Consider the following 26,184-nt stretch of genomic DNA (forward strand, 5'->3'; position numbering starts at 1 on the left):
CCTACTGCTGCGGATAGTTCCGCAGTTCAGCTGCACGCCCTTTTATTGCTTTTCACCTCCTGCACCTGAGATCTCTCAGCAAAATGATTTCTCCAGTCATAGAAATGTAGAGCTGGAAGGGAGCTCTACGTTGGGCCAAAAGATTCCTGCATTGCAGGGGGTTGAAGTGGATGACCCACGGGATCCTTTCCAACGCTATACAAACCTACGATTCTATTCTCCTCCTCCAGCGTGTGTGTGGAATCACGGTTTCTCCTACCATTCCCCTCTCCCCAGCTTAGGCTGCTCCGTCGGCCTCTGACTTTCCTCCCCCCCTCCACCACTCCGCACGATGGTATCTCCTCCCCCTCCGCCTCACCACCCTCCTTTCCCCCCCAGTTGGTTCCTTCCCCAGCTCCGTCGCCTGGCAACTGGTGCGGGAGGGAGCGGCGAAAGGGAGCGGAGCGGGCCGCCATCTTAGTTCGCAAGCCAGCGGAGCCAGCGCCGGGCTGAGGAGGAGGAGGAGGAGGAGGTGAAGACGCGGCGGCCGGGCTGCGCTGAGAGGAACGGTTGCCTCTCCTCCCTTCCCTTTTATTTTCCGCCCCCGGACCCCCCCACCCTTTCTATTTATTACTACCGTTGCTATTATTTATTAATGTGTCGTTATTAGTATCGCTAATACCCGCCCCCGTTTCCTTTAGCCCTTTTTTTTGCCCTCTCCCTCAACGGGGGGTCGGTCGGGGGGCGCCGGGGAGAAGGAGGAGGAGGCGAGGCGGAGAAGCGCCTTCCCGGCCTAGCAGAGATGCTGCCCTCCCGGCTGGCGCCCGCCTGCCTCCTCCTGGCTGCGCTGCTCTGCGGACGAGTCCGGGCTGCCCGAGGTGAGCCAGAAGGCGGAGGCGGAGGGTGGGGGGGGGGATAACAACAATTAATATTGTGTGTGTGTGTGTGAGAGAGAGAGAGAGATTAAAAAAAATAGGTTGGGGTGTCTAGGTCTCCAGCCACCCCACCCCACCCCGTTAGTGCCATAGGAGGATAACGCCTTAGCGTTGCAGTTAACTGATAGCACCTTAGGCACGGTGCTGCACTTGCCTTGCCAAGGGACCTTCGTAACAGTGCTTGCCTTTTGCCTTTTTATTGCAGAAATATGTATCCATGTGCATATGTAGATAGACGCATATGTGTGTTTGTGCGCGTGTTTTGTGTATACGGATACATAGATACAGGTATGCGTGCGTTTATGCACGCATGTATATGTGCATATAAAGAAAATTTGCGTTGCCCTAATATAGACAGCAGTGACATTGCAATAATAGTAATGAATAACGTAGCATTGGTATGGAAAGGATCAATAAGGACGACGACCACGGTGCTGCTGCTTCGTTTGTTGTGCCTGCGCTGCGATTGCATTGCTCTTTAGAACCTACTGTGGGTCACTTACCGCGCTGTGCAATATCGTGATGTCTTGGCTTGTTTGTTTTATTGGTGGGGGTGGTTTATTCATGTGTTGTGTTTTGGTGTATTTGCGTTAGGAGAACTGCCTCGAAACAGTACTGGGCCCCTTTTTTGCACATGTGATATTGTAATTATTAGCTTCATTCCATATTCCTAATGGGAAGATGTCTGTTTAACTATGTTGGGATGCTTATTGCAGCACACAATATGATAACAGCGGGTGGCATTTCACATTAGTCCGACTTGGAGTAGACCCATTGAAGTTAGTGAACATGGGCAATTTAAGTTCATTAATTTCAGTGGGTCTCCTATGAGTGTACCCTGTGTGAATATCACCTGGTGTTGTTATTTATTAGATCTTGCTACATTTGTATTAGGAGACATTTTTAAAGGGTCCTTTTCCTGTAAAATGCAATCGTCTCATAGTATCATAAATATTGCGTGATTTGATAATGTTATATATTTTTATTAGTGTAGTATGCTTTCATAGGTGTGTATGTGTTTAAGATGGATATCCATCCTAAGCCCCATGGAAGTCAGTGCAATGTACTTCTGAGTGGATATGTACAGGATTAGGTGTGTAATATATAATATCTGATGTAATGCTGCATGTATAAATACAATGGTTGTGTGTGTGTAGTGTATGTGTATGTATGTGTGTGTTTATGTATCTGAATGTACAAGTTAATATTGCAGCCATTAATATAAAGGATATTTTAATACTGCTTTGTTTAGTAGCAATATAGACACTATTGCATATTCATACTTTTATATGTAATCTTCCTCAGCTGTTTAATAATAGGAAGATATTAAAATGAATAATTTATAAAGTATATATTTAAAGTACTTAGGTTCCATTCAGAAAACTATTAATACCTAATAAAGTATAGTGCTTAATATTGCATTGTTTCATAATGCAATATTTTATCCTTGTACTTATATTGTCCATTATAATACAGTACATCATTAATAGTCCCTGTTTAACAAGGATATTATAACATTCCATTATTTAATAAATGATGTAACCGTACTGCACGACATCCCTCCTTATATTAAAAATATAGCATTGTTGTTTCATAATACACCTAATGCTCTCTTTTCCATACATGCACTCAGTTTCTTGTATTTTGGGGGGTGGGGTGGCAGATTTGATTCCCTTTCCACTTCATCCCATCTCCTCCACCTCATAGCAACACCTCCTCCCCTCTAAGCAGAATACCTCCCCTCTTTTTAACATAGTACTTATGTAGGAAACACCAACATGTAAATCCAAATGCAGGTATCTCTCCAGCCCCCTACCCCAATATTTGTCCATTTCACTCCCTTAAGCACACATAGATACACAAACTTCCTAACCCCACAAATACCCTTTTCATACAGACACTTGCCTGTTTCTTTTACTCTTCCCCTTTCTAAAGCACTCACCCAGACCCCCAAACCAGCACCTTCCTATGCACAGGATACTTACCTTATTCTGCCCACCCCACTTCAGGGACACCTCTAGGTATGCCTTGGCGAACATGCATTTGTCAACCTGTCCTTTTGAAGCTGTTCCCTGTATCTTTCCTCTCAGGGGGCCTGTACTTCCTGCATCTCTGCCCCCCCAATGTCTGCCTCCCCACTGTGCTTATTAATTATTAGTATTCTGTCCACCACCCCACACTCTTGCATACAAATGAACTTTCTGGACCACCATTGACCTTTCCACATTCTTTATAAAAGCTATTCTCTGCCTCCTCTATTCCTCCTCCCTCCCTCCTGGTTTTAAACCATCTCAGAAAGGCGCATGTGTTTGAAGGACCCAGACTCCGGACCCTGCCAAAGGAATTGTTTCCCTCCATATATCTGGCTTTGGAGGTATGGAGTCCTTCATGCAAGGGCATCTTTTGGTAAGCAGTGGGGGGCTTAGGAAGATCACTCCTCCTACCTTTGCACTCTTTTCGGGGATACATCTTTCTAGTGTGTGGGGGCACTATTTCCCCCCTCAGGAAAGGGATGATGGATAGCCTTCCTCACTCTACGTTTACAATTTAATCGCCTGTGCCCATGAATCCATCTCTCTGGTTAAATCCATCTACCCCTCTTTTCTCCAGTGATGCCTCTTTTATACCACCCTGTGCCGTTCCCCTCCTGCATTCCTGTACTGTATGTTGAGCTCCTTTCCCCTATAGGGATTTAACAAGGCTTAATAATGTCCCCAAATCATATGCTCGGTGTATCTGGATCAGGGTCCAAATGGCGAAGGAAATAGCAGTGTCCTTGGTGGTGATGGGCTTCTTATCCCTTCAAGTCTATAGGGGGGTGCCGTATGGAACAGATGGCGGAAGCTTAGGTATCTGTTCTAGAAGGTGACAGAAAGGTGCCCCCTATATATGCTGTACTACAGGGTCGGGGAGAATGTTTACACAGTGCCTGCAGTGCCCCCTCCCTCTTGCTTTGTTTTGCTTTGGTATAATCCCCTCTCTCCTTCCCCCCCCCCCCCGGGAGTGATGAAAAAATTCCATAGGGCAACCTGATCATGTTGGAGATGGAAACCTGCTTACTCCCCAGATAGAGAGACTGCCAGTGTTTTTATCTGGCGGGCGATTCTGGCTGTCCAGGCTTTGTCCTCCGCTGCCCACTTTGGCTCATAATATGGGTTAGCAGGGAGGAATGGAATGTGTTGGGGGGGGGTGTATAATGGCACTGCTTGTGAGTGGGGGGAGGGAGTCTGCAGCAGCTCTCTGCGGGCACACACTTTCTTTGTTTTTGTCATGCAAATCATTTCTCTCACACTCCACAAATTATTTCCCAACTAGACTTCTGTTTGTCCCTTTGATGATAAGAGACAGCGTTGTTGCTTGTGGCAAGGCAAGGTTAAACTGGACCAATCTGATGAGATTAACAATGGTGTAAATACTGTCTGTCTCTAGGCTTGCATTAGCTCTTTCTCTGTTGAGAGTATGATTCCCCCCCCCCTTTCCAAGCAGTGATGGTATTTTAGATGGTGGAATTGGTTTTTTGATCTTCAACTGTGAATAGATGCAGGGAATTGGACACCTTACTGAATCTCTGGGAACCTTAAACCATTGCAATTTCATTGAAAATGCTTTATGTCATTTAAAGCAAACACAATCCCTTCTCACACATATCTAGCTGTTTAACCTTTTGCAGCTCTTGTGTTATTGCTGGGCCTTGAGCTGGGAAGTGAGGACGCATTGCAGACTGTGTCTGGGGTTGCAAATGTTTCTTTTCCTAAATGTGGAGTTGCAGCTCCCCCCAATCATATTGCGAGATGGCTTAATGGCTGTTTAAAACGTGTGCCATTTAAAATGTTTTTATAGAGATATATTTCATTAAGTCCTACTCAGAGTAGACCCATTGAAGTTTAACTTACCGTAGTCATGTCTAAATTTCAATGGGTCTACACTGAGTAGGACTAACATTGGACACAACCCATTTGACTTCAACTGATTTATTTTTAAGGTGGCTCAGGTGATGTTGGGATATGTTGCTGATAAAAACTGAACCTTTCAATTATCTGTGGAAATGTTTAGTTTTCATCCCAATGGATTCACAGAACAACTGTGCTTGTCTCTTAAATTTCATTCACTGTACCTACTGGTATTTCAGAGGGTTGGTATATTGCAACGCAACAACAATGCAATAAAGTCTTCTGACATCTTGAAGACTTAACATGTTTATTACCATGCATGTTCTCTATTGGATCAGTGGACTCCAGTTCACAAAGGTTTATATCACAATAAACATGTTGGTTTTTATGGTACTTCCTGTTCTTCCTATCTAAGAACATAGGAAGCTGACTAATACTGAACAAGACCATTGGTCCATCTAGCTCAGTATTCTCTATTCCAGGCTTCCTCAAACTCGGCCCTCCAGATGTTTTGAGACTACAGTTCCCATCATCCCTGACCACTGGTCCTTTTAGCTAGGGATCATGGGAGTTGTAGGCCAAACACACCTGGAGGGCTGAGTTTGAGGAAGCCTGCTCTATTCTGACTGGCAGCAGCTTTTCACGGTTTCAGACAAGGGCACATTTCCAGCCCTACCTGAAGTTGCTGCAGATGGAACCTCAGACCTTCTGCATGCAAAGAAGTTGCTGCACTACTGAACTATGCCTCCTTCCTTGAAAAGCAAGATTTTAGTCCTCATATTTTTGAATTAAAGGGCTGGTTTTAAATAGGAACACAAGAAGCTGCGTAATACTGAGTCAGCTCATTGGTCCTTCTAGCTCATTATTGTCTACTCTGCACTGACTGGCAGCAGCTCTCTCCAGTGTTTTTGGACAAGGAGACTTTCCCGGTCCTGTCTGGAGATGCTATTGAAGAGTGAACCTGGGACTTTCTGCATGCAAAGCAGATACTCTGTCACTGAACTATGGTACTCTATTCAGCGGGCAACACTTCCTCCTGTGACAGTCTTCTGAATGTTTAATTATTGATGCTTTTGAATTATGGTGCTGGAGGAGACTCTAGAGAGTCCCATGGACTGCAAGAAGATCAAACCTATCAATTCTTAAGGAAATCAGCCCTGAGTGCTCACTGGAAGGACAGATCCTGAAGCTGAGGCTCCAATACTTTGGCTACCTCATGAGAAGAGAAGACTCCCTGGAAAAGACCCTGGTGTTGGGAAAGATTGAGGGCACAAGGAGAAGGGGACGACAGAGGATGAGATGGTTGGACAGTGTTCCTGAAGCTACTAACATTAGTTTGACCAAATTGCGGGAGGCAGTGGAAGACAGGAGTGCCTGGCGTGCTCTGGTCCATGGGGTCATGAAGAGTCGGACACGACTAAACAACAGCAACAACATATTTTGTGTAGCTGCACTAGAACCCTGTCTTGCTTTAAAGGTTATGGCCATAATAAATATGAAGACAAATTCCAGAAAAGCAGTTATGTTAGTGTATGTGCACGTGCATGTGTATATGTGACAGTGAGAAGACAAAAAAAGCCTGGGACGGATGAGAAATGAGCTTAGGTTGAAAAGCAGTTATGTTTGTGCATGTGCATGTGGACAAAAGTAGCGTGGGATGGATGAGAAATGAGCTTAGGTTGAGCATCCTTATGCCAGAAGGACACTCTCTAATAATGTGATATGCACAAGACCACTCAATACCTTTTTAATTTGAAATAGCATGGACAAGTAAACAGCCACTGGAAATCACCAACAATTTCCTACTGATAACTAGGTGGGAAAACTTTAGTAAGGGAGTGGGGAAGTTCAGTACTGCCACATTGCGTATTGATTTATGCCATGGGTTGCCAACAGTGCTCATGGGTGCATAATTGGCACCCAAGGGCTCCTATCCTCTCACACCTCCCTACTCTGAAATTAAACTTGAAAGAAGCATTCCATAGTAGCCAGTGGAAGACTGTATCAAGCCTATTTTTTGGCTAGTAAGGGTTTATGGTGGACTAGCAAACTTGGATTTATTTGCAGCTCTGGGACAACTGCTGTCCCCTTGATATATTCTTAAAACAATTTTACAGCTCAGTTCTGTGCAAGTTTTCACCACTAGCAATATGCTTAGACAAATATGTAATGATGAATGTCCTGTGATTTGCTATTAGTGTTGTATTCTGTATAGGAAAGTTGATTGAGATAAGCAGTGTTTCACAAATGACTAGCAATAGGTATATGTGGGCAACTGTGCTAGGATTGTGTAATCTTTTTGCCTGCCTTATTGCTCATCTGTAGATAATGTACCTTGAGGCTACATTTTCCTATATCTGGCTTTTTCTTGCTTGTTTGGTTCAATTTCCAAAAATGTGATTTGGGAGTTATTTTGCTGTTAAAATTCAAATGTTTCTTTTCCTATGACTGATTTTATATATACTTGAAATAGAGCAGTTGCTGAGTTTTTATAGCCTGACTTTAAATGTGGCCAGATGGCAGTTGCCTTTCTCAATTGGCTGTGCTATTTATTGCGAACCCGGAAGTGATGGAAGCGCTATCGTTGCAAAGAGATTCAAGGCTGCGCAAGGATTTTCTGTTGTGACAGTCTCTGGTTTCCCATTTAACATAGTGTGGTTCATCACTGTTTTCATATGACGGCCATAATCTGGAAAGGCTGAAATATTTCAGAAGGATATTTTGGAAGGACTGTGGCTCGGTGATAGAGCAGAAGATCCCACATTCAATCCTTGGCATCTCCTGGTACCGCAGGGAGAGAACACTGCCTGAAACCCTGGAGAGCCACTGCCTGTCAGTGTAGGCAATACTGAGCCAGATGGACCAAGGCTGTGACTTGTTAGAAGGCAGCTGCCTATGCTTTTCGAAAACATTCTGGTTTTGGAGGTTTACTTGGCTTATTTAAAGCCAAACAGATTAATTCATATTCTTGTATGAACGCAGGCCTTTGTTTCTATGGTCGGAGGCAACAATGCTTCTGAATATCAGTTGCTGGAAACCACAGGAGGGGAGAGGGCTCTTGTGTTCAGGTCCTGCTTGCGGGCTTCCAAAGGGGCATCTTATTGGCCACTGTGAGAACAGGCTGATTAACTAGATGGGCCCTTGGCCTGATCCAGTAGTGGTATCCACATATATTTATAGCTATGTCCAGGATGCTATGGAGAGCTGGAGGTTTGGAAATGTATGTGTTGCTTTTCAATCCTAGGAACTAACTTACACAGAACTAGCCAAAAGTTCATGGCTTCCAATCCTACAAGGAGGGATTTTTATATTACTTTTCTTTTTTACATTTTATATCAGCCTTCACCAACTTGGTGCCCTCCAGGGGTTTTAGACGACCAGCCAGAGCCTGATGAGTTGTAGCCCAAAATATCTGGAGAGCACCAAGTTGGAGGAGGGCTGTACACCTACCTGAGAGCTTCCATTTTCAGAATCAGTAACACTTTCCCCTGTCTTGTATTGTTGAAGAATGTTGCGAAGCTGCTGGATCTAAATTACTGGCAGGGCCCTTCGTGCTTTTAAAATGGACAACACTTCTCACTGTTAGCTGCTTTGTGGTGATGAAAGCAGCTCTACTCAGGTTTGCTTCTTTTTGTTTCTGCTCTTTTAGTCCTCCATTTGTTAGCACAGCATGAATATGGTAGGAGAATGCTTTTGTTTGGCCTGGGAAACTTCTTTCAAACCACATTAAAGAGGACAATCTGGAGGGATATATACACACAGAAATCTGTCCCCATGAGACATACAATAAAGCCAAAGCTACCTTTTGCATAGCCCAATGCAAAAATATATTTTTCAACTCACTTGTGTCATGGGGGGGGGGTTAGGAACAATGAAGGAGACAACACTCCTCAAGCAATCACTGTCTGGTTGCCTGGCAGGGACTCTTTATTTGCTATGGGTGACTAAGCGAACAGGTCTTGGATTATTTCCATGGCTGTGTAATGAGCTTCATTTAATACCTTTCATTAATTGATTTTTGTCTTTCAGTTATAGACATTGCAATATGAAGCATTATGATTTGTAGAATCATAGAATTGTAGAGTTGGAAGCGACCTGGAGGATCCTCTAGTTCAGGGTTTCCCAAACTTGGGGGGGTCCTCCATCTGTTTTTGGACTACAGTTCCCATCATGCCTGACCACTGGTCCTGCTAGCTAGGGATGATGGGAGTTGTAGTCAAAAATCAACTGGAGACTCAAGTTTGGAAAGGCCTGATCTAGTCCAACCTCCTGCAGTGTAGGAACTTTTTGCCCAATGTGGCTGTCAATGCTAGTCATGCTCTGAGTAGTTCAATTGAAATTAATATACAAAATTTAGATCCATTAATTTCCATGGATCTGCTCCAAGTAAAACATAGTTGGATATAATCCCAAGCTTCACCGATAACATTCATACAAAAGCAGAAGAAAGAGGGATCAGAGAGAGGTGCTTGGAATAGGATGCTTACTGGGAAAGAAGAAAATACATATCAAAATTGCACCACGGGCTCATCTTACTTTCAATGGAAAGAAAATGCAGGCAAGAAAAGGAGATAAAAAGAAAAGTATTTCAAGGCCATCAACAACATTCTTAGGCAAATATTTCTGAATAGGCTGCATGGGTGTAGCGGGGGGGGGGCAGGTGCCCCTCCAATCAAGTAAATCAATAAAAATACTTAACTGAGATTCTGCCCCCCCCAGCATAAAGCCTGCACCCCTGATATAAATCCTGGCTAAGCCTATGGTAGGCTGACCAAATGTTTCAAGTGTGTGTGTGTGTATATTCATGTGTTGGGGGGGGGGGAGAATTGCATGTCCTCTTTGCACAGGGACCAATTTTATCCATACTGTTTCAGTTTTAGAACTTAGGTGTTCAGCTGTGTTTTTCTTTAAACATTAAGTTTTTGAGATTTATTTTTTAGAAGTTTGTTGATTGGGTGGAAGACCAGTTTCAACCTTCAGGTGCTTTAATAGGCAGTGCAAAACTTTAAAAAGTGAGTGTCACTTTATAATTTGCTTCATGTTGAAATGGCTCAGCAGTGATTTAATAGATTAGGTAGGGCACTTGAACTGTTTGCTGATTTTGCTGAATGGGCATCAGTTTCTACTTTTTAGGCTCTCTCCATCACAGACTGGGGCCAAAAGCTAGTCTGCTAGTCATGCCCAGGAAGTCATTGTGGACTATGAACAACTCATGTGGTTTCCGCTGGTGGCTGGTTTCTTAATCTTAACCACGAACACTTTTTACCACTTGTTTGACAGGATGGAGGGTGGGGGTGAGTACAAAAGCCACTAAGGTGAGTGCTGCATTCATTTGCCACACCCACTACTAGTATGCGGCTCTTGGAAGATTGCCCTTGAGGGAATGTCGCCCTGAAGGTTGCCCTTGAATTTGAAAAGATTCCCCACCACTGACCCATATGGGTCTTAGAAGAGCCCTTACTTTCAGTCAGTAGACTAGCTTATATCATCTGCATAATTTTTGATTGCTCCCTAAGGCTGACAGGAGATGGAGTTTAGAACCAGTGCTTTCCTTGACTTGAGTTTGCTGCTTGTGCTAATCAAAATCTAAAATAAAAGGGTAGACTTGTAAGTTAAAGGGGAAAGCAGGGGGGCAGGATTTTACAAAATGGGGAGGATTATGTGTGTATAACACACCCCACTTTTCAATTTAGACTGGTTCTCAAAGCAGCTGATAACTAAAATCCATAATAAAAAGTTAAAACTCTAAATAAAAAGTTAAGTTATAACAGGGATACATTGGGGTGGGGGCAGTATGTATAGCAGCCTCCCAGTCACCAGAGCAGGGGTAGCCAATATGGAGCCTCCAATTGTTGTAGGACTCCAGCATCTATTAGCCCCAGTCAGCATGGTCAGTTAGCCAGGATGAAGGGAGTTCTAGTCCTAGGGACACCTGGAGTGTGCTGCATTGGAGGGCACCCTAGAGGATGATAAGACAGTTTGGCATAGTAGTTAGTATGTTGGGCTAGTACTGAGGTGGAATCCCTCAGGTGGTTGGATGGCACCTTGTACTCCTCCTTCCAGCAACTCCTGCAGCCAAGCTGGTGTCAAATGTATTGCTATGCTTTCCTTTGGACCACATCAGCAAGGCCAAAGGGTGTGTGTGTCTTGTTGTCTAGGCAGCCTGACCCTTCAGACATACTGCCCTAGGGAGGTCACATGGGTACTGCTGATGCACCCCTGGAGGCACACTCCATTCAAGACAGAAGGATGCCAACAGCAACTAAGGAGACCCACGTTCAAATCTTCCTTCTGTAATGAATCTCACTGGATGACATTGAGCCAGTTAGCCTAACTCAGCTCACTGTGTTACTGGTAAGAATAAAATGGTGGTTGGAGAAGAGCCATGTTTACTTTCCCTAGAGCCCCAGACTATTCTCCCCCCTCCAACAAAATAGCTTGGGTGGAGAAGACTTCCATAGAAGACTTCCAGTGGTGGGAAATGGCCAGCTTCCTTGGGAGCAAGGACTGCAGGTAGCTATGGAGCAGGGCTGGATGGAAAGCTTGCCTCCTCAAGTGATGGTTTCCAGCTGCTTTTGCTTCCAAGAGAAAAGATGATCAGACCTCCAGGAGAAGTTGCATGTTGGTTTGGGTGTATGGGAAGGAAGGTTGACCAGCCAGTGGTAAAGGTTCTCCACAAAAAGCAGGTTCCCTGCCTTTTATCTGCTAAGCAAAGTGTTAACCCAGGAATAATGGTCCAGGAATATTTGACCTTCTAAAGGAGGCATTGGTGGAGGAAGAATGTGATAGCTTGACAGGGCAGGATCCAATTCCCGAAGCAGGATTTGCAAGCTGCTGGAGGATTATCCCTTGCATATTGACAAAAACAACCTCAAGGGAGTGAAATAACATACCTAGATTGCCAGTAAAAAACCAGAGAGCCATCCAGTATTTAACATAATCAATAAGGGTTTCACCTTTCCAAAGGAGCTGCATTAACCTTTTAAAAGAAAAAGGGGAATAGACAAAGGCTAGTGTTGTTTTCAGTGTGCTGAGAAAAAGATGTCATTGGATCTTAATTACAGAACATATCTGCGGGGCATGAGATGGCTTTTTTTTTTTTTTTTTGCTTTTAATCTCTCAGGACTACTTTGCTAACAAAAGCTGCAGTATTTCAGCTGACATGTCATATTAAAGTTATATTTATTATCCCTCCTGAAAAGAAACCTGTGCTGGCTACTGGAGCTGGTAAATCTAAAATGCTTTGTAACTGTATTTGAATTTTTTTGGAGCGGGGGGGCATCATCATCAAGGCCTCACAAAGTGTATAGAAATATTTCATCATCTTTAACGTGGTGGTGGTGCCTAAGTGCCCCATACTGAAAAACCTGTATCATCTTTTGACCTCTGCTAGAGCTTTTTCTTCACTGGTCCATTGCTGCAGTATCATGTTACGTTTCTTTGCAAGGAGGAAAGTCTGTAGCTCATTGGTAGAACACCTGTTTTGCATGTAGAAGGTTCCAGGTTCCATTCCTAGCATCTCCTGGTAAGGTTGGGAAAGACTGCTTCCTTGAAATCTCAGAGAGCAATTGCCAGTCAGTGTATTGAACTAGCAGGACCAAATTGTCTGACTTTGCTTCCTGTGTCCCTGTGTCTTATAGGAAAGGCCATAGTTCAGTAGCTGAGCGTTTGCTTTTTTTGTAGAAGACCCCCAGTTCAATCCCCATTCTCTCTGGGCATGGCAGAGAATGTCCCCTATTAGAAATTTTGGCAAGCTGCTGTCAGCCAGTGTGGACAGTATGGAGTCAGGTGGACCAATGGCCTGATTCATGATAGGGTAGCTTCCTGTGCTCAGTTGGACTTGTTCCCCACTTGTTAAATTCTCTGCCATGGGAGGTTTTCAAGAGCTCAAGCCATTTCTGAAAATGCTCAAAGATGCTTGTATTAGTGGGGTTGAGAGTTTATGAGCAGCTTCTGTGAATCCTGGCTTTATATATAAATGCTACTTTATAGCCTTAATAGTTGCTTAATAATTGTCATCTCTGCGCTTTATAGAGCACCCAGTAAAAATACAATGGTTCTTTTTAAAAATACCTGCAAAATAATACCAATATAATTTTGTGAATTATAATTATAAACTATCCAAAGGAACTGCTAACTTGGTTTCTTGTAGCTGCTAGACTTTCTATTGCACAAAAAAGGAGGAATTTAAATAATCCATCTCTTGAGCTGTGATATAAAACCTTACGAAGCCTCACAATTGCTGGAAAGATAACCTGTAACATTTTCATGATGAAAAGCAAAGAACCAGTAGAACAATTTTATGCAAGTTAGTGGGGCTTTTTATCTTACGTTTCAAGTAGCAGTCTGCATGACCATTACCTGCACCTAAAAAAGAACTACTGGTATGGTGCACCTAAATTATCTGTAGGTTTAATATACCTATATAGAAATGTGCATACCATTATTGTATAAGCATCTCTCTGATGACTTGCTGTGTTTTTGTGTTGAAATTTTAGCAATCAAATTAAAACTAAATTTAGCTAGCAATCAAATTAAAAATAAATTTAAAAGATCAGTAGGAATTACATGTTAATAACCAGCTGAAGGGCACATTTTCAGCCTGACAAATCTTCAGCAAGAGTTGAGAAATTATAGTGATAAAAATGGTAGAAGGATCAAAAACTAGGAGGCATGTAAAACACACACAGGGTTATATCCAATCAAGTTATACTTAGGGTAGATACATTGAAATTTATGAACCTATGTGAGCCATTTCCATTAATTTCAGTGGATCTACTCTGAGTAGGACTGACATTGGATACAACCCCACTATTCCTTCCAAGCTTATCTAATGAGGCTGGTTCAGAAGATTCATCTTTCTTAAATATTTCTGTACAGTTGTACCTCGAGTTGCGTACGCTCCATGTTGCGTACGTTCGACTTACGGACCTCCGTGACACAGAAGTCCTCCCAGGAGCGTGCGCGATGCATGGGTGCGCAGAAGTGCAAAAACGCGCAAACTTCCGGGTTTTTTGTTCTTTTCCCGGGGCGTTCGTGTTAAGCATGCCCGTGTTACATAGCGCGATCCAGAACGGATTGCGTGCGTAACACAGGGTACCACTGTATTTCTTTTTCCATGAGTCATTTTGGTGGAACACCAGGTATTTTGTAACACAGATCTGACACAAAATATAAGTAACTGTAAAACATTTAAAAAACCAGCAATAAAAATGGCAAGAATGGCCATTTTTAAATTACCTTGGCCCTATATACCTGTAGGAGCATCTCTATCCCTATTGTTCAGCCCGGACACTGAGGTTCAGCTCCAAGGGTTGTCTTGCAGTTCCCTCACTGAGAGAAGTGAGGGAACTAGGCAGAGGGCCTTCTTGGTAGTAGGGCCCTCCCTGTGGAACGCCCTCCCATCTAAAAGAACTACACAACTTTTAGAAGACATCTGAAGGCAACCCTGTATTGGGAAGTTTTTGATGTCTTCCTATGTTTTTATATGTGCTGGGAGCCATTCAGAGGCCAGATGGGCAGGATATAAATAATAAAATCATTACTATTATTATTAATAACAACAAATCATGGCACCAAATGGATTAAACAAGAACAACATATAGACAGTTGTCCGATAGTATCTATGTTTGAGGGCACTGTTTCCTGAACAGGGTCAATTGTCTGGGCCACTGTGTAGTGAAGCTTCAAGTTTGGCAAATGCCATGTGATCAAGAAACATCTCCTCCCCCCACCAAATTTCACAAGTATCTAGGCATGAGGAGCAGCCTGCAATGTAAAGTTGGTACATTGCATCTTGAATGTTAGTTGGTCCAGACTCCAGAATAAGAATCTGTGTCCAGCATAACTAGAAGAGCATCATCTCCCATACAAACTAACTTTGAACCTTGACCTCTGTGGGAAAGTCATTTCTCTGGATTCCCCATCTTTGATGAATTAGATATTCTGCAAGGGCCTCTTTGATTTTGTCATGGGACGACTGATCTCTGCTGCTGCTTTTGTCAATTTCTCCTAGTGTTTTTGCTGTTACATGCTTGTCAGACGTACTAGCCTATGTGACTCTGTTAGCCAGAACAGGGAAGAATGACCATCTACCAATTCACAAAAATCTTCGTTTCCTTGGTGCTTGATGGTGATCCTTACTCATCCCAGGAGGCTTTCTAAGTGGTTGGTTTGTCAGCCTGCTATACACAGTCTTCATTCTTTTTTTAAGAGGTGAGGAGTGCATTTTAAAATAACCAGAACAAGGTAGGGTACATTTTATCTTGCTCTTTTCTTGAAGTCTTGTGTTCTCCCCTTTCAAATACTTGTTTAAGAAGAAAGCCAGTCTTTTCATCAATTAAGGTTTTGAATCTACTTTCAATATTGTCAGCTCCAAATGAAAAGTCAATTTCAGGCTGCAGGCAGCTCATGTGTCAAGGACAATTCTTTTCCTCAGATGGATTAAATGTGAGCTTGGGTGTAACGCTGTCATAGCTTATCAGGGCACATGCAGCAGATTCCGGCAGGTCTCATGTAGGTAGGGCAGAATATTGTATTTCAAGCAAACCAACACAACTTATCCTTGCTTATGTGACAGGAGATTAGCAGTGACTTGGTTGATGCTTTTTGAGAAAGAGATTGCTTTTAGCTCTATGTTCTTGTTAAATGTTTCAACAACCTTCGTATATGCCAGAGGACGCTCGCGGGGGAATACAAACGGGGGAATTCTTAAGTAGATTTCCAAACTTGATCACAAAAAATTCAAATTTCTGTTGGGTTGCATCCAACCAAATCCTGCTCATAGTAAACCTATTGAAAATAATTGGCCCAAGTTACTCACATCCATTAATTTAAATAGTTCTGTGCCGAATAACAACCTGCTGTCCTGATTTGGTTTTTCTTTCTAGATAGCCCAGTTATGGATACTGGGTCTCTTGGAATGAAGTGTAGACATAAAAGCATTGAATTTTGGAAATTTGGTTAGTTTGTCTCGTCTTCAATGACTCGGGGCACAACTTTTTCCCCTTGCAGGAAGAGATCTCTGTAACGCCTAGTAGAATCCTCTTCCATTTCTTTTTCATCCCTAGATGGCCTTTGGAACATGTATGCATTCATACAAATCCAGTGGATTCAAATTCTTTAGCTGTGATTCCTGCATTGCAGGAGGTTGGACTAGTTGATGCTTGGGGTCCCTTCCAACTCTGCATTTCTGTGATTTCTGTGCTGTAGCAACCTGCTTATTGCAGGAATGAGGGTACCCATGCGTCCATGCTTCACTTATCCAGTCTTGCTAGTTACATGAACGTGATGAAATGCAAGAAAATGTGTCAACATCCCGGGCTCTGAATTGGCCAGTGTACTGCACTATGTGCCCATGCGCAGAACAAAGGCCAGCAAGGGAGAGCAATAAGAGGACTTCATTGGGCCCTTCCCACTCAGAATGTTTGACATTCAAATAAGTGAAGGACTTCTAGTTTTAGTTTTAAGAATTTTGTGAAATTTTGTTACTGTCTGCCACAGCTACTCTTGCAGAATCTCAATCTGCTTAAAGGGCCTTTAAACATCCAGAAACAAGAGTTACTATTGTACTTTTAAATGGTTAGTTCCCACCCTGAACCAAGTGGGCAGATTGGATTAGAATTTAATAACTCTGACCTCCAGATGTAAAACTGCCCTCCTGAAGTTTGAAATTTGGCACCCTCACTCTTTTAAATACAGGAATAAGTTATAATTAACCTACTCTGTATTAATATCCAGATTGCATTTTAACAGGCTTTCTGTTGAAAACATCAAGAGATTAAATAATAATAATCCAATTCCAAGAACACCAAAAATCTGGTTCTTTTAAATACATTATCTGTCCTGAAAAGCACTTAATCATATTAACCTTTCTAAAAGATGATTTATTAATCAAATTGTAAGACCAAGATAAGAGTTTCTGCATAATAGAGAATTGTTCTAGTCTTCTCCTGTAGGTCACGTCAACTAGATAATTTGTTCTGTGGGATGGGGGGGAACCCTGCCACCTACAAATTTATGCAGTAATGACAAAAATAATATAATTATTTACACATGAAAGACTTGACTCCTCTTAAACGATTGGCTCCTGCTGTTCATGATGGGTGAAAGGGCATTTTTATTTCACACTTTCAAGAGTGGCTGTTACTGTGACTCATTTCATTCATTGTGTCAGACCTTGGCTTGAGCTGATTAGGGTTCAGATAAAACCCACTCTGTGGCTGGAGCTTTCAAAAGTCCTTTCAGCTTCATAAATTAATCCCTTTGTCCATAGTCCAGGGGCTTCTGTAATGATGCCTGTGACTGTTTGTTCAGACATTGTGCCAAACCATATAAATTGCAAACACTGTTTTTTAAATCCACGTCAAACCACAGCATTTGATTCTTCCGTAACCATGATGTTTGAATTGAGCCTAAGTTGCAAGTGGCAGCCTGGATGCCAGACGTGATGGTGGTGCAGTGCAGAACTTGTAGACCACCTGACCTGTAGTCAGGCCTACAGTTATGTATGTGCTGGCACAACACTGTAACTTTCATATAACTGGTAGGTGGGTGTGTAAATAAAAATCCATATCTGTCACACTCCAAGAGCTCATTCCAGTCCCAGAAATTTCAGCTTCTCACCAAAATACTTACAAGCACCAACAGGGGTTCTGGTGCAGCACAGTTCAAACAAACCAAGGCCAAACACAGGGAATCCAGAAGCAAGGCCAAGGAAAAAAGATCCAAGGTCATTATCTCAAGGTAGTCTACACAGTGCAATTCAAGCAGGAGGCGTAACTAGAGTTGGGTACCAGGAGCCAGAGACTGGAAGGTTCAAGAAGGAAGCCTTATATACTTGGGCATCCTAAACCACACCCTAACCACAGCTGATGGCCCTGAAGGCGTATCATGGATTACTTATTCATGAGTAACCTGCAGACTCCTGTAGATGCTTACTGTGCTGTTGCAGGGACCTAAACCTTGTGGTGCTGTTGTGGACTGGGATGTGGCTCCACCTCATTTGATGTCCATGAGGCTCTTTTTCAGGTGTTAACCCAGAGGGCCCCTCAAGGGGATCTTCAGCATTGGGAGTTATGGGTCCCTGCCTATTTCTCAGTGGTGTCAAGTTCATACTCTGAGGCCTTCATGCCTAGCACAATGTCATGGCTAGGCATGACAGTATTCAACATCATGCAAATAAAACTTGTTTCAAAATTGCATTTAAATATTCTTTTTGGTAACTATGGTGGGAGTTGGAGATGCTAAGATGTAGTAGAAGAGGCAGTATATGGCATGTTTTTGGAGGTTTAAATGTGGAAAGGTAGGCTTCATGTTTGATATAGGGAGCACTGCATTAATATTAAGCAGTGATAGGGAACCTTTGTGGACCTCCAATATTTGCTGGACTTCATTTCCCATCAGCTCCAGCCAGTGTGACCAGTTATCAAAGATGATGGGAGTTGTGTTCCAATCACATATGGAAAGCCACAGCTCCCACAAGGCTTGCTTTTAAGGCTGTAAGGCCAAACATACCGTACATACTTCGGAAGAAATTTTACTGAGCTTCTCCTTAGTTTTTAGTCTTCATCTGCATGTTTAGGAGTTTTTATATGCTGCAGTTGGATTAGAAGAAATACTGAAAGCACATCGCTGTGGAGTTTGGAGTCAGTGTGCAGGGTAGCCTCTGTAGCATTGACATTCTGTTCATGTCCAAAAACAAACCATATTAGGGACACCTTGTGCATTACTTAACTTGATTAAATTCCTGGTTGGCTGCTATAATCTACATAAAAACTGAGCAATAGGGCATATCTTGTCCTGCTATCTGTGACTGACTGTCTAGGTTTACAGCAGCAACGGGGAACCAGGCCTCTCTGTCAGTTGCAGCTTTCCCCAGGCCACATACCTCACTGGCCCTGCTTTGCATCCCGAGTGCTTTTGCCTGGCTGGAATGTGTCCTTCAGCTCCAATAATAACCTCTTTCTTGGCAGGAAAGAGGACAGAGAGCTGGGTAAATGTGTGTAGAAAATAGTCCACGAGACAACGGTAGCATTTGTATTCATTGTTCTACCCACTTTTGCCCCTGGCCCCAGCCCCCATCCACCACTGGCCACTAGCATGTGGCCCTCAGAAGGGAATGTGGCCTTGGTTTAAATAAATGCTGACAGGGCTCAGCAAACTTTTTCAGTAGGGGGCCGGTCCACTGTCCTCAGACCTTGTGGGGGGCCAGACTATATTTTTTTGGGGGGGGGGAATGAACAAATTCCTATAACCCAGAGATGCATTTTAAATAAAAGCACACATTCTACTCATGCAAAAACATGCTGATTCCCAGACTGTCCGTGGGCCGGATTTAGAAGGCGATTGGGCCGGATCTGGCCCCCCGGGCCTTAATTTGCCTACCCATGATGTAGGACTCAGCAAACATAACATGTAACAACATTCCACTAGGTGAGCAGATATTTGAGAGGGCATGTGAAGGGTCATCTTTCCCCTGGGTTCCTGGGGGGCATTCATGCAGCTGGAGGGATGTGAGGAGGGAGACCTACTGTGTCTCCTTTTCTTGTGGCCAGAATCACAGGCCTGCTTCTTCCCTTGCCAAGCACCAGGAATGCTCTCCTTAGAGGCTCATGGTAAGAATTTCCATTTTCTCTCAAAGCTTGGGCCAGATTAGCTTTGATGCATGCTTCATACTACCAGTATGAAAATTACTGCTGTTGGCATAATCTGGTCCCTCAGTTCCTCTTGAATGCTGGAAAAAGACACTCTGTAAACTACAAAATGAATCCTCTTTGTTGTCAAATTGCTGCTTCATGGGGGCCTTTTCCTGGTGAACATGGTATTTCCAAATGGAAGTATAGCATCGAAACATTACATTGCATCTAATGTAGATCCGTTGAAAATTAATGGAAATGGCTAATTTGGGTTGAATCTGTGTAGGACTTAGCTGGGTACAATCTGTTACACTTTTAAATAAATACAATTTTTTTCTTGATATATCTTCACCTTGCTTTTCTCCCTCTGTCTTAGTTAACAAGCACAAACCGTGGATTGAAACAACTTACCATGGCATAGTTACAGAAAACGACAACACAGTACTGTTGGACCCCCCATTAATAGCACTGGATAAGGATGCACCTCTCCGTTTTGCAGGTATGGGCATCTTGGTATTTTATTGTTAACTGTTGCGTGTCTTTTGAAAGTGTGAGAAATTTGGGCCAGAATCACTCATGTAAGATGGCAGTGCACTCATTAGACTAAAGTCTGATGTGCTGTTATGCCAAACCAATGATTAGACGGAGCTGGGGAGATAACCAATACAGTGGTACCCTGTGTTTACGCACGCGATCCATTCCGGATCGCGCTACATAATACGGGCGTGCTTAACACGAACGCGCCCCCCCAAAGAAAACTCCAGAAGTAGTGCGATTTGAGCGTCTGTTGCATGCGCGAAGTGCACAGAAGCGTTCTGTGCATCTGTGGGTTGCGCGCGCTCCGGAAACGCTTCCGGGTTGTGGGCGTTCTTAACTCAAACGTCCGCAACCCGGGGGGTGACTGTATAGTGTTTGACAGGGACAAGTACAAAAATCCACACCCAGGAATGAAGGAAAACACGAAGTTGTATATGATTTAAGTTGTACTCAGAGCAGACACACTGAAAGTAACAGACCAAAATTAGGCTGTTAAATTCAGTGAGGCTACCTTGAGTAGAACTAGCATTAGATACAAACCACAGTTTGCCTGTGCAAGGGACGACAACCTGGTTAATAAGTAGCACTTCGAGAAGAATTTGGGGTTATCCTAAACTAGATTTGAGACTGTTATGTCTTTGGTCTACTGCAGAAGTGTTGGATTTAATAGATTCAGGATTGCATTAATTGAAATGAAAGATTGAAGAAATAATACGACTTCTGTTCTCTGGGTGCATGTTTCAGTATAGTTGTTCCACTTTATGTAGACAAGATTCAACATGTAGCTAAAATTACAAGAGGCTTCTGGCATTTTGAAGAACAAACAGGTCTATTATGGCATAAGCTTTTCTCAGTGAGAGTCCACATCCTAAAACAAGTCTGATGTCGCCTCTGTTCCATGACGGCATATGCCGTAATAAAACCCTTTAATCTTTAAAGGTGCCTTAGGGTTCTGTGCTGTTTTGGATGCGATATACAGTGATTACTTGTTAACAAGTCAGGATATGTGCCAGTGAAGTCTGTTGCAGCTAAAGCAACAATATGGCTACCCTTCTGGAACTGTGCAGCTACTTCCAGTGTGCTAATGCAAGAAGAAACACAACAATCTTGCCTAGAGAGAGCTGGCACTAATTGTGCAGAGGGGAGCAGTGCTAGAAATTAGCCAGGCGTGTTTTATGACTGGAGTGGGTCCGATTGCAACCATGTGGAGATCTCTGGATGCCAGGTTGGCAACTGACATCTCCATCTGGCTAGGCACCCCCCCCCCCAGCTTTCTTTAAGCAGGTAAGCAGAAGAGTGTATTTATTGCATTTCTATCCTAAGGAGTACATGGCTCCCTCCCTCCTCAGTTAATCCCTACAACGACCCTGTGAGGTAGGTTAAGGGCTGTGACTGGCCCAAGGTCACCCAGTGAGCTTCCTGACTGAGTGGGGATTTGAACCCTGATCTTCTAGGTCTAGTCTGACACTCTTAACCATTCTACCACACTGGCTTCTAGAGTATGCTGTGGGAGGAAACTATGTAAATTAAGTAGGTAAAATATATACGGGGAAAGCAAAATGGTTTTATTCTGTATTGTTTGGTTTGATGTTTTGGTGTGCTGTAAATCACTGAGATTTTTTCTTACAATATAAAGCTGTATAGAAATGAAATTAATAACACAACAACAAACACCACACTGGGTTGGGGGGTGATGCCAAATATACCATTGTGGTGACTGTAACCCAGGCTTAAGGTGCCATTTGGCAATTCGCTTATATATCGGTGAGTTTCTAACACAGGAGAGGAGAAGAACATTTGCCATAATTGTTGTGGGAACTTGAAGAGCATTTTGACAATGGATGAAGCAGCTGTTGGGAGTTCTTTTTGAAAAGAAAAGCTGAACACACACATTATGTAAGAGAAGGGGGCTGTACTGTGTTGGGGTTAAGCAGCTGGACTGGATAACTACCAAATATCTAAGATCTCTTCTTCCCAACATCTAGATTAGCAGAGGGGCCCTCTTGGTAATTCCACTGCCCTCAGAAATTTGGGGTGGGTGCCCAGGAGAGGGCATTCCCTGTGGCAGCTCCTAGGTTGTGGAATTCCCTCTCCACGGAGGGGCATCTAGCACCATTACAGCCATACCTCATGTTGTGAACGCTGCGGGTTATGTGGTTTCGGGTTGCGCTCTGCGCCAAACCTGGAAGTACCGGAACGGGTTACTTCCGGGTTTTGGCGCATGCGCAGAATCGCAACCCACAGGTGCGCACAGATGTGGGGCTGCAGACGCACCTCCCGCACAGATCGCATTCGTAACCTGAGCATCCACTGTATATAGTTTCTGTCAAATGCTAACGACACACCTCTTTACCCTGGACACCTGAGATACATACATTTACAAGACCCACCCTGTTCCCTTGACTAATTTGTTTTAAACTGTTTTTAATACTGAATTTAAAATTGTTGTAGCCTGCTATGGGACCTCATGGTAAAGGGCAACTAAGTTCTGAACAGTTCCAACTTGTGGACAAATTCTTCTGCTACTACTTTGTTTTGCTTTAAAGTCTACTTTAGTCAATAAAGGGATTAAAAACACATCCCACAGGTTGCCCCTTGATTGATCAGACATAAGGAGATTATGTGTAGGAGACCATTTGGTGTCAAGTCTATTCCTTGCTATTAACGTAAGCTTTTAATTAGTGGTTTGTCTGAATAAACCTTTTGCTAAGTAAAATCTTTACAGGACCAAGTCCCTGATCGGGAAATCAGTCTGGCAATATTCACAACCAGACAAAATGTTAAGATAGCAAGTTCATTGCATTTATTATGTCTATGTTTCATTCTGACCTGTACGAACCTGCCACACTTTGATTTTCAAACACACACCAGTCTGTGTATTGAGAACATTGGCTTTATTGTGAGCTTAAAGGGGTGGGGGTTGTTTTGATTACTTTGTTCAGCTTCAGGAACAGTTGCAGTCCAATTTCTTTATTGTTTCAATGTTTGCTATGCTTCTTGCTTCAGAAGGAGAGCTAAGGGTTGGGCATAGCTGCCCTGTCCAAGACCCTTTTATCTGTAGTTACAAATAACTGAATCTGAGATCTTAGGCAGACAAATCATTTCCTTACTGTAGCTTAGCAGTAGAGCACCTGCTTTGCTTGTAGAAGATCCCAGGTTCAATCTCTGGCATCTCCAGGTAGGGCTGGGAGAGAACCCAGTCTGAAACCCCAGAGAACCGCTGCCAGTCATTGTGTACAATACTGAGCTAGATGAACCAGTGGGCCTGACTCAGTATGAGGCAGCTTCCTTTGTTCCTAGGACATGAGGATGTAAGACAAGCCTGCTGGACCAGACTAGTGGATCATCTAGTCCATCATCCTGTACTTATAGTGGCCAATGAGATGCCTGTGGGAAGCCTGCAAGCTGAATATGCATGCAGCAGCAGCATTCTATCCACCTGCGATTCCCAGCAACTGGTATTCTGGGGCATGATTCTCCTGCATAATGCATTGAACTACTGAGTATATAAAGCGTTACAGTGATCTCTCAAATAAACTTGGATGTTGTTGGACTCCAACTCCATCAGCCCCAGCCAGCAGGCCCAGTGATCAGGGATGATGGGAGTTGTAGTCAAGGAACATCTCAGTGCCCACATGTTCCTCTACCCTTATCCTATAGTAAAAAACAAAAACAAAATGCTCCCACACGTGCCGTGAACATAAGAAGAGCCCTGTGGCTCTGGGTCAGACCAAAGTCCCATCTAGTCCAGAGTCCTGTTCTCACAGCGGCCATGCATAAGAAGTCCAAAAGCAGGACTTGACCGCAACAGCCCTCTCCTCACTTGCGATTCTCAGCAACTGTAATGAGATCAGCCGTTCTCTTCTGTCTCAATACAGAGAGGGAGATAAAAACTCTGGAGTTAAACAGAAGCTTTAATATAGTGTGTGCACATAGCTTGCTTCTTGCTTACTTCCAAGAAGAATTACTTTGGGTTGGTGTCCCATTTAAATGAATGGACCTAAAATTCATTGGTTCTGCTCTTGAGTAGGACTGGCATTGGCTATAACCTTCCCCCCCCCCCAGCTGATTCTCCACACCATCTTATATTAATAGCTGTGTGTTAAAAGTAGAAATTTGCCATTGTGCATTATTTAAGTCTCCATTTTAGGGAAGTGCTTGCGTACAGGATATAAAAGTCCTCATGCAGCATGTCTAAGCATTGTGGATTCATCTTTTAAAAAACAACCCACAAATTTAAGCTTCTGTCAGTATTCCTTCTTCTCTCCTCACTTGCAGTTACGGGAAGCTCATGTTCCAGTGAGTGATTGCTGATGTCTGCGTCTCTCCTGGCTGTGCTGCCAGCCCTTGTTGTTTAGAGCAGTGAGGGGTGCTGCCATCCGGGCTGCAGCTGTCGAAATGTGTAATATGGGAGTTTAATTGATAGGCAAAGAGGGGAAGCAAACAGCCCTGTTTGAGTCAGTGATCAAGAGGGGTGTTGGCCTTGTCAGTTCCAATTAACAGATAGGAATGGATAAATTCCTGTAACTAGGTTTGCTGGCTAATTTGTAAATTGATAATATTGGGCTTACGGCAGGGCAGGGAGAGCTTTTGAGATCACTCAAGCAGGAATGTTAGGAGGAATCTACCTTGGTATAAAGGTTTGGTATATGTTTTTTTTATATATTGTGGCATTTTATGTATTGTAATTTGCTGTAATTTTCATTGATTATAATTTAATAAATGATTCGTTGCAATTGTTGAGAGTGAATTTCTGTTTAATACTATTTGCTGATATTTTGAGAGTTCATTTTATAGTGTACTGTTATATTCTAATGGATTATTGAATATTACTTGGTATAAGTCATTTAATTAGGTCATATATTTTATTATGGCTTATTTCTACTGAATTTCAGTGCTATAAGATGTGTGATCTTTGTATGTTTGTTATTTCTTCAGCTGGCAAACCGCCTTTTAACCTAGAAAGGTGGTATACAAATTAAAAGTGAAATGAAAATTAAATGAAACATAAACTTGAATTATCAGGCCTGTGGCTTCAAATTGGGTTTTTCTTTCCAGCTGTCATTTGTTTTCAGTGAATTTCCATCTGTGTACGGATGAGGTTGGAGTGCAGACAGAACAGACCAGGGTTTGAAGACTAGACAGTTATTGGTGTCCACCCCAGAACCTTGGAAGTGTCATGTTTAGGATAGATAGGTGTGGGGCTGTCCTCTGCCACTACTAAACAGTGGGGGGTGGCCATTAAGGTGAATATGGCACTGCCCTCAGCCAGCCCCTGCCTGTCTTCTTGCTTACAATCAGCCTAGAGATTGGTCCTGCCTGTCAGCTTCCTCTACCTTAGCCTCACTGTTGCCCTTTGATAGAATTCAGCAGGGAGGAGGATGGGGGGAAATCTAGAATGACTTTCCGTTGCCTGGCTGCTTTCCGGCCTACCAGTCCCAGTGGGTGCCGCTGTTGAGCAGACAAATAATGGTCAGCAAGCTTCCTTGAAGGACATCTTTTCCATCTCTGAAAGTAGAAAGAAATAAAGTGTAGAATGAGAACCCATAATCTGCTCCAATCTTGACCTTCCACGTTTCTTGATTGTAGGTAAATCCAATGCTGAATGCTGTATTTCAGCATTGTTTTAAGAAGCTGTATTTCTGGTTCCCTGGTGGTTGTTTTTTAAGCAGTGTTTTGACTGTGCAACTCTGGCAGAAACATTATACCCATTAATTGTGCCCTGGAAATCTAGAGCACGTATTGAAACTGTGACCTCTTGTCTGTTCATTTATTAGACTATGCAGAATAGTCCCAAAAACACCTCCTTTTGGCCAGATTATGGGTGTTGTTTTTTAAGACTCCCTAATGTGCTCAGAAATGTTTGTTTGGGTGAAATTCCTGCCTTTCTGTAGAACAGCGAGTGGCCAAATGAGTGCCACACTTCAAAGCCCAATTAGTGACATGCTTGGAATCTGTCTAACTAAATGCTTGTTTCTTTCCTCCCTCTCCCCAGGGTCGATGTAGAACAGGGTTGGAACAGGGTAACTGAGTTGAATTCAAAGAAATATTTCTACTTCAATACTCCAGGCCCTAAATTGCAAATATTTGCCTGTTAATTTGGTTTGCTCATGTGCTTCACATGAAGTGAAGATAGGCCAATGGGGGGGGAGTTTCTCAGTGCATCTTGAGTACTGGTCTTAATGCCACCGCAGTCAATGTTTGGAG

The 26,184-nt window shown here is 43.1% G+C and overlaps 1 protein-coding gene across 4 annotated transcripts in view; it reads left to right on the plus strand.

Annotated features, from left to right (window-relative positions):
• The first annotated feature begins 552 nt into the window (after nucleotides 1-552).
• The window catches only part of CLSTN1 (calsyntenin 1), a 58,568-nt gene continuing 32,936 nt past the window's right edge, over nucleotides 553-26,184 (plus strand). For 3 of the 4 annotated variants that reach the window (XM_033156235.1, XM_033156238.1, XM_033156237.1), the window contains exons 1-2: nucleotides 553-857; nucleotides 19,817-19,939. In XM_033156235.1, the coding sequence (XP_033012126.1) occupies nucleotides 782-857; nucleotides 19,817-19,939 (199 nt within the window). In that variant the 5' untranslated portion in view covers nucleotides 553-781. The remainder of the gene's footprint in view (nucleotides 858-19,816; nucleotides 19,940-26,184) is intronic. The other variant, XM_033156239.1, reaches the window with a different exon arrangement.

The sequence above is a fragment of the Lacerta agilis genome, chromosome 8 (genome assembly GCF_009819535.1).
Source record: "Lacerta agilis isolate rLacAgi1 chromosome 8, rLacAgi1.pri, whole genome shotgun sequence".
NCBI lineage: Eukaryota > Metazoa > Chordata > Lepidosauria > Squamata > Lacertidae > Lacerta > Lacerta agilis.